Genomic DNA, 8,659 nt, shown 5'->3' with positions numbered 1-8,659 from the left:
TGATTAATTTCTTCCGTACACCACGTATCGTCGGGAGTAGAGTCCCACCCTTCGTCTATGTATGCATAACTTAAATCATTATCTTCCCACCACTCCCCTGCAGTCATAGCCAAGCTATTATCAGGCTTCTCCTGGAGCAAGTTCACATCACACCATTCTTTTTCCACGGCGGTCTTGGTTTCTGCATCCTAGTATTGTTTGAGCATTCTTAGTTTTCTAGGCTCCCATTCAGTCTCAGCTTCTTCTTTCCCTTTTCCATTTTCTTGTTTCAAGGCCATCTGCCTTTGGATCTATTCTATCATTTTCTACTGGAATTGCTTTAACACTTGTTCTTTTCTAGTCGAGGGTGTTGCCTCAGCCTTTTCTTTCCTATTCTCTCTTGTTTGTTCTACCTTTTTTGTCTCCTCCTCATTAAACCACCAATTGTTTGTTTTTGGCTAGCTTGGATCCCACCAACCCATTTGGACAATGCTTGTATCCTCTTCTTCAAGGAAATAGAGATCCTCTAGCTCCTCTTCCAATTCTGTCAGATCCTCTTCTAGGTTTGCTAAGTTATTCAGTCCTTGCTTGGACCACTCATTCTGATTCTGCGCTATTTGGTTTTCCCTGATAGCATTAATGCTAAGAAAGTCCGACAGTATGACTATTGGCTTTGGTTGATCAATGGGCACAATGTATAAGCTGGGGTCATATTCCTCTGCAAGTGAAGTCCCCTTCTGTATGACATGGGTATCAGATAACCTTGTCTCTAGTGCATTCTCCTCTCTCTTCATTTCTACTGCCGCAAGTTTGGATTGGGTTTGTGATGTCAAATCCATCATGCACATGTCTATGCTTTCTGGCATAACCACCTCCGATTTTGGTAGGTGGGATGAGATAATACATGTGCTAGGGTTGAAGGTGGGCGGTAGTGTATGGAAGTGGTTAATATTTCTGGGTGGGGGGACTTGGTAATGTGTAGGAAGCGGGTTGGTTGTTACATTTGTTTTGGAAGGTGGCGCGATGATTTTTGTTGTCAATGAGATCCGGGATCTCATGACGCAGACGGTAGCACATGTCCATGGGATGGCCATGTTGTTGGTGGAAAATACAATACTGAGTGGGGTCGTGTTTGGGTGGCAATGGGTCTGGAAGTGGACATGGATCGAGAGGCTTAAGATGTCCATTTTTTATTAATATCTTGAAGGCATGGGTCGGGGTCATATGGAGGGGTGTAAAATTCTTCGATTTCGGGGTGGACCAGTATGTTGTGAAGGTTATGAGGTTGTAACAGTAGCAAATGGATTAGCCATCTTGGCCGATGTAACAACGGTACTGACATCTGCAGGCTGCAGAATAGTGCTATTACTGGCATTGGTACTCCTAGTGAATGGCCTCCTTGCAGGTTCGCTAGTTCGGTGGATGATCCCTTTCTTGAATGCACTTTCAATTTGGACCCCCAACTTGTGTAGTGAAGCAAATGTAGACAACGGAGCCACTATCATTCTTTGCAGCATTTCAGGCTCATGATTTTGGACCACTAGCCTGACTTGCTCCCTTTTGGAGGGTCTGTTTGTCTTCCGGGCTGCCTTTGCTCTCCATCTGGCGACAAAGTCAATGAAAAGTTTTTTGGGATTTTGGGTAGTTGCTTCCAACTCGCTGATGGTTACCTCTATCTGAGTGTTATATGAATACTGGTTAACAAACCCCTCAGACAGTTCCTCCCAGTTTTGTTTCATAGAATTCTCTAGTTTTTTGCGTACCAAATGGTTGCTACATCAGACAGAATTCTCCCAAACAATGATAACTTCTAAGCACGAGAAACACCCATTGGCCTCAGAACATCCAAAAACAGGTGGACATGTACAATCGGATCCCCATTTCCATTGAATCTGTCGATGTCGAGCATCTTAAACTTCTCCGATAATCTAACCGAAGCCTCAGTGTACCCGTCTTCAATATCTGGAATGGAGTTGAAGCCTTGGGATTTTTTTAGCGCTTTCTCTAACCTGGCAATTTTTATCATGGCTGGATCATCGTTGATATCAAAGGGAAGAAGTTCCCCTTGGGGCTGTGCCGAGGGCCTATAAGCTGGAGCCTATGGAAACACCTCTTGGGGATCTGGGACCTGGGGATTTTCCACTGGTGGAGGTGGATTGGGATTCGGTTGAGCAGTAAGGATTGGATGCATTGTAGATGCAGATGCCCCAGATGGGTGTTGCAGGTCAGCGACGACTTCATCTTGTGTGGCCATCCTTTGATTTACGGTATCCATGGTTCTGTGAACAACTACCATTATAGCAGCAAGTTCTTCTGTGTTCTGTGCCATCCTTGATCTAAGTGGGTGAGATGTTGGTGAATTTCATGCACGGACAGGTGTTGGCGGAGCGCTCTGTACTGGTGCTAATGCCTGTTTGTTCCTTCTTCGTTGAGTAACCGGTGGGAGGGAGATTAACACTGGCTGACCACCAACAAGGTCTTGAATTTTGCAAAGCCTGCCAGAACGAGTCCACACAACTTGGGAAATATTGGGTTTTTCTGAAGCTCTGATGGCAAACTACCTAGAAAAAAGAAAAAAAAAAACAACAATAAAAAATCGGACAGTGCTTTGGCCCCAACTCCCAACAATCACACATAGCTGAACTATAATCCCCACTGAACTCTGTTCTCAAACTCATATTGATATGAACCATTCTATACAGTCTCAATGAAAAGCACATATCAAGTAAACGAACCAAAACACCCCTATGAGGGGGTAGGGTTACCCTGTCCTAGATTTTTGGCATGATCTAGGCTGCACTATTTCAAACAATGAGTGTGACACAATCCAATTTCGGGTGAGCATCTTGTTTGGAACAGTCACTATAACTTTACTATATGGAACTAGGTCGAATGGTCAAAACAAGGTATCTCAACAAGATTACCTAATATACCTCACACACCTAACACTGAGAAGCGAAAGGAGGATCAAACGGTACAACAGTAATCCAGATCCAAGGGTTGTGTTCCCAACATGGTAGAACATGGTAGACCCCACGACCGGTTAGCCTTTTGGCAAGCCTTTTGGGCGAGCCTCCGGCAAACCGTCCAGGATAGCAGTTGGCAAACACAGTGGCTTAAGTGCTCCAATGCAAACACAATGCAAAGAACATATATAGGTAGATAAAATTTCACATCATGAAGTTTAAGTCAAGTCCTCTAAATCCCCAGCAGAGTTGCCAGAAACTGTAGCTCGACTTTTCGTGCCCCCTTTTGAAAGTATGAATAGCCCTATAGATCGAACTCTACTTGTGGTTCTTATTCTAATTCTACAAGTGCAATGTCAAATAGTGAAAACACAACAAGAGTCCAAATCCAGCAATTCGTTTTGAAAAATTGATATTTGAATCAAATGCTAAAAATGGACTGCTTTGCCAGATTTCAGAGTCGCCACCTAAATATTTTGTTTTGGGAAATTTAGGAAACCCTAGACTCGTGCCAAAGGCCATAAGTCCGTCATCACCAAAGTGTCTCGGTTTGGGAACTTAGGTACGAGAAGGGAAGGTCATGAATTGAACACCCCACTCGCCCGATCGAAGATCGACCTCTACTAATTGTGATGTGATTTTTTATTCACATTATATGCTTTTGTTGCAGTTGTTAGACTAACTTTACTATGTGATGCATACAAGTATAGACTAATTTTGCAAGTATTGGAACACTTGATTCATGTTTGTTTTGAAAACGTGTGTTTTGAATATGTACCACTTGAAAAAGTGATCGCATATGAACATTACTCAAATTATTTCAATTCAAGCAAATAGCCTTCATCCACAGGCATTCAAGCAGTTTATCAATTAAGCAGTTAGCCTCATGGCAAGCATGCTAGACATAGCAATAATCACACTCATGCAACGTGCTAAAGCAAATAAAAAGCTTGCCTAGTACTTCAAGCCAAAGTAAACAAAAGAGTTAGAAAAAATGCATGATTCCTATGCAACATGTCTAATGCAACACATGCGTTATGCAGTTACTAGGCTCAGTTACTAACTTGACATATGTATCAATTTGATAGCATGCGGTCTAAGCACGTATTCAAAGAAGCATAAGTAATATCAATGTGAGTTAGGATGATGAACCGAGCCTTGATGCATGCAATACAAGTGGATGCAAACATGAAGTATGCTAAACGAAACGTGATGCCCTAAACTAACCATCATAAGCTAGTAAATAAAAGGGAGAAAGACGTGGGGTTGGAAGACATACACAAATTATTACATATTTATCCTCACGCAGGAGGGTCCGGATGTCCGAAAGTCCGAATTAAACTAATTATTACAAAAAGCCAAATGAATTAATAGGTAACTAGAGAATAAGCTACGAATCTGAAGATGCACAATGCTCGTATGCGTAGCGCCCAGAAGCTACTCTGTCTGCCCAGATTACTCTGTTTCACCTTCAGACACTGCCCTCTACTTTCTGTAAAACTGCACTGCTTGTCATTCATTGATGCCCGGCCGGACCACAATGACACCCGACTGGGCCTAAGAATGGCTGGCCATGGCTCAATTTTATGTAACTCCATTTTGTGCTCTGAAGTGAAACAAGGCAGACAGAGTGTCACACTCTCTACTCGCCCCTAAAAGTTTGGGCATGACCTACTCAGAAACGGACAATTAACCTGACATACATAACATACGGGGCCTGAACGGAAGCATTAATATAATCAAATCACAGAAAACAATCTCCATTGGGCTATCACTACCATGCCAGGATCACTAACATCTTAACAGGAAAATAATATACATAAACATGCATCCGAGCATCGGTTATATATATACGTATATACAGACCCAGCCCTAGGATTGGGTGTAAAACAAAAATATTATTTACATTCCCACTGTAGTCGGAAATTAGAGGACAAACCAAAAGCCCAACCAAACTTCACTACAGTGCATGGTCTTCTCCAAGTGCCTAGCAATATCTAGGTTGACAAAAGGGAGACGGGTATCGGGGTTAGGACTGACCTCCCGGTTGATTACCTACAGTGTCAGACAAAACACAGAGTGAGCTACGCTCAATGAATAATAGTACTTAAACAGTTCAATGCACAACTCAAATTATAATACATAATAATGCATATGTAACCACAGAATTCATATGGTTGTTCTGATGCTGTGTTACTTTCAGAACGACCATCGGCCCAGAATTAACAGAGTGGCCACCGGCCAGATATAACAGAACGGCCATCGGCCCAGAAATAACAGAACGGCCTTTCGCCCAGAAATAACAGAATGGCATCGGCCTAGAAATAACAGAATGGGATAGTTTCGGAGTGATCCAGATGTATACAAATCCCTTTAACGTTCACATTTGCACAAATTTCACTTGTCAATATACATGTTATTGCAGTGACTTACGAAAACAGAACGTTAATAGCAATTTGCGTTAACAATAAATAAATGTACGTTGGTTGTACTATTACTCACAGTGTTGTGGCGGAGCGCTAGTTCCTCCTGGAGTGTGCCCTGTCCATATACATAATTCACATGTTAGTTCCTTTCCTTATGAAACCATTTCCGGACTCGTTTTACTTCGAACGAATTTACGAATTTACAATTACTAAAAAGACATCAAATACATATTTTGACAACATCAGAGGGTTAAGCACGTAAAATATAGCAGCCTGAGTTTTTCGGCATGGGCCGCACGTGCGGCTGTGATCCCCGCACGTTCAGTAAAGGTCCCTGCACGTGCGGCATATTGCACGTGCCTTTTAGACAGTAGCCAAAACCTCAGAATTCATCTTTCTCCGCACGTGCGGCCATGACCCCCGCATGTGCGGCAAGGGTTCCCTTGTTGAGTTCCCTGTAGTCGATACATAATCAGAGTGTTCCGTCTTTCTTCTTTACAAACAAAACAGGTGCACCCCATGGGGAGACACTCGGGCGAATGAACCCCTTATCTAGAAGATATTGCAACTGAGTTTTCAATTCCTTCATCTCGGCCGGTGACATTCGGTACGGAGTCTTAGAAATGGGTTGAGTTCCCAGAGCCACTTCAATTGTAAACTCGATTTCACGGTCTATTAACTCCCCCGGTAATTTTTCCGAAGAGACATCCGGAAATTCATGGACCACTGGAATCACGTCAATATCCCCATTCATCACTTGCCCCTCCAAAACACTGCATAAATACCCCTGACACCCTTTCTGAATTAATTTACAAGCCTTTGCTGCAGAAATCAAATAAGGTGGAGAAGTCACTTCCTGTCCCAGAAAAATAGATTCTGGTTGTCCCGGAGGGTGGAAACTGATTTGCTTGTTCAGACAGTCTATAGTTGCACCATATTCACTCAACCAGTCCATGCCCAGAATAATGTCAAAATAGGTCAAGTCAAGAGGTAACAGATTGGCATATACCCGGATATCCTCAAGTTGGAGTTCACAAGCAAAATATACAGAAGCACAAATCATAGAGTCTCCCAAAAGTGAAGGCACACATAACATATATGACAAATGTTCCTCAGATTTATCTAAATTTTGTGCAAATAATTTTGACACAAAAGAATGGGTAAAGCCAGAATCAAACAATACATGAGCAGAATAACCGTGAACCATAAATGTACCTAACACCACTGTCGCAGCATTCTGCACATCCCCCGGAACCAATGCAAATACCCTGCCTTGCCTCGCAGTGTCTTTGTTGTTAGTAGGTTTTGCAACTGACTTGGTGTTGGAAGTTGGTGCAGACCCTACTGAACTTATAATAGCTTTGTTGTTATTTTGTCAATTTCCTTGAGGACAATCCCTTATTAGATGACTCGTTTTGCCACATCGGAAACATGCTCCAGACAGTCGGTGACAAACCCCACGGTGCCTCCTTCCACATTCTGAACACACAGGGGCCGAATCTTGAGTAGAAGTGGTTGTGTTGGAGGTCCCTGAATTTTGCTTCTTATTTGGAAAAGTAGTTGTCCCCTTTGACCACTGAATATTCTGCCTCTTCCCTTTCCATTCAGAAATTCAGTTCTGAGTAACGAGGTTTCCTTCTGCTATAACAGCCCTCTCCAACACATCGACATAAGTGGGTAACTTCAACATGTTGACCTTGTCCAGTATAGCGCTCCGTAAGCCCCCTTCAAATTTACGCATCTTCTTGTAATCTGTGTCCACCATGTGAGGTGCAAACTATGCTAGTTCTGCAAATTGAGCTTCATATTCAACAACGGTCTTGTTCCCTTGTCTGAGAGTTTCAAGTTTGGTCACCTTCTTGTCTCGTATACTTTGGGGAAAGTACTTACCATAAAACAACTCCAAGAATCTATCCCATGCTAATCCTGGATGTATAGTTCTCGTAAGCATCCACCATCTCCGTGCCTCGTCCTCAAGAGTGAAGGCAACTAGTTGCACTTTTTGGGCTTCGGTACAAGGGAAAACTTCGAACAATTTCTCTATTCCCAACACCCATGCTTCAGCTTTCATCAGCTCTATTCCTCCCTTGAATGACGGCGGTTTTATCTTTTTAAAATCCTTGGTAAGGGTAATGGTCCGGTCTTCAGCATGGAAATCTTGCACTACAGGTGGAGGTGCCGGTGCCGGTGGCGGTTGCTGCTGTGGCTGTTGCAGTTGTTGCCGTAGGGTTTCAGCCATTTCCATAATCATTCTTTCCATCCTGTCCAACCTTGTAGAAGTGGCATCTTCTGGGTCTTTTGCTCTTGTTCTCACCATAACCTACACAGCAATCAATATATACCATAGACATAGTTCAAAATTGCTAGTATTAACAGAGTACGCCTAACGTTGCCAACAATCTTTCATATACCTCCAGAATGCCATGTATGATACCTAAATCTTTTCTAGACACCCTAAAGCTCAATGGATCTGTGTGTGAGATGGCAACTCGTGCTCTGATACCACTTGTCACACCATCTACTCGCCCCTAAAAGTTTGGGAATGACCTACTCAGAAATAGACAATTAACCTGACATACATAACATACGGGGCATGAACGGAAGCAGTAATATAATCAAATCACAGAAAACAATCTCCATTGAGCTATCACTACCATGCCAGGATCACTAACATCTTAACAGGAAAATAATATACAGAAACATGCATCTGAGCATCGGTTATATATATACGTATATACAGACCCAGCCTTAGGATTGGGTGTAAAACAAAAATATTATTTACATTCCCACCATAGTCGGCAATTAGAGGACAAACCAAAAGCCCAACCAAACTTCACTAAAGTGCATGGTCTTCTCCAAGTGCTTGCCTATATCTAGGTTGACAAAAGGGAGACGGGTATCAGGGTTAGGACTGACCTTCCCAGTTGATTACCTACAGCGTCAGACAAAACACAGAGTGAGCTACACTCAATGAATAATAGTACTTAAACAGTTCAATGCATAACACAAATTACAATACGTAATAATGCGTATGTAACCACAGAATTCATATGGTTGCCCCGATACTGTGTTACTTTCAGAACGACCATCGGCCCAGAATTAACAGAGTGGCCACCAGCCCAGATATAACAGAACGGCCATCGGCCCAGAAATAACAGAATGGCCATCGGCCTAGAAATACGTTGGTTGTACTACTACTCACAGTGTTGTGGCGGAGCGCTAGTTCCTCCCGGAGTGTGCCCTGTCCATATACATAATTCACATGTTAGTTCCTTTCCTTATGAAACC

General features: G+C 42.8%; 1 protein-coding gene across 1 annotated transcript; it reads right to left on the bottom strand.

The window, feature by feature from the left end:
- Positions 1 to 5,843: 5,843 nt before the first annotated feature.
- On the bottom strand, positions 5,844 to 7,136 carry LOC145819153 (uncharacterized). The gene is made up of 2 exons (XM_082913113.1): positions 6,999 to 7,136; positions 5,844 to 6,686 (listed from the first exon to the last, which is right to left on the bottom strand). Exons 1-2 carry the CDS (start codon positions 7,134 to 7,136, stop codon positions 5,844 to 5,846), a joined length of 981 nt encoding a protein of 326 aa, XP_082769239.1.
- Positions 7,137 to 8,659: the final 1,523 nt, after the last annotated feature.

The sequence above is a fragment of the Camellia sinensis genome, chromosome 2 (genome assembly GCF_055761805.1).
Source record: "Camellia sinensis isolate YWXY chromosome 2, ASM5576180v1, whole genome shotgun sequence".
Classification (NCBI taxonomy): domain Eukaryota; kingdom Viridiplantae; phylum Streptophyta; class Magnoliopsida; order Ericales; family Theaceae; genus Camellia; species Camellia sinensis.
Note: the sequence above shows the minus strand (reverse complement) of the source record. Positions and strands in the feature narration are given on the sequence as shown.

Bases quoted from the DNA above. Each gene is read 5' to 3' on its own strand.
- LOC145819153 (XM_082913113.1), bottom strand. From the start codon at position 7,136: ATGGTGGACACAGATTACAAGAAGATGCGTAAATTTGAAGGGGGCTTA. The intron at 6,687-6,998 runs GTTACTCAGAAC...TCCAACACCAAG, and splicing joins TTATAGCAGAAGGAAACCTC to TCAGTTGCAAAACCTACTAA.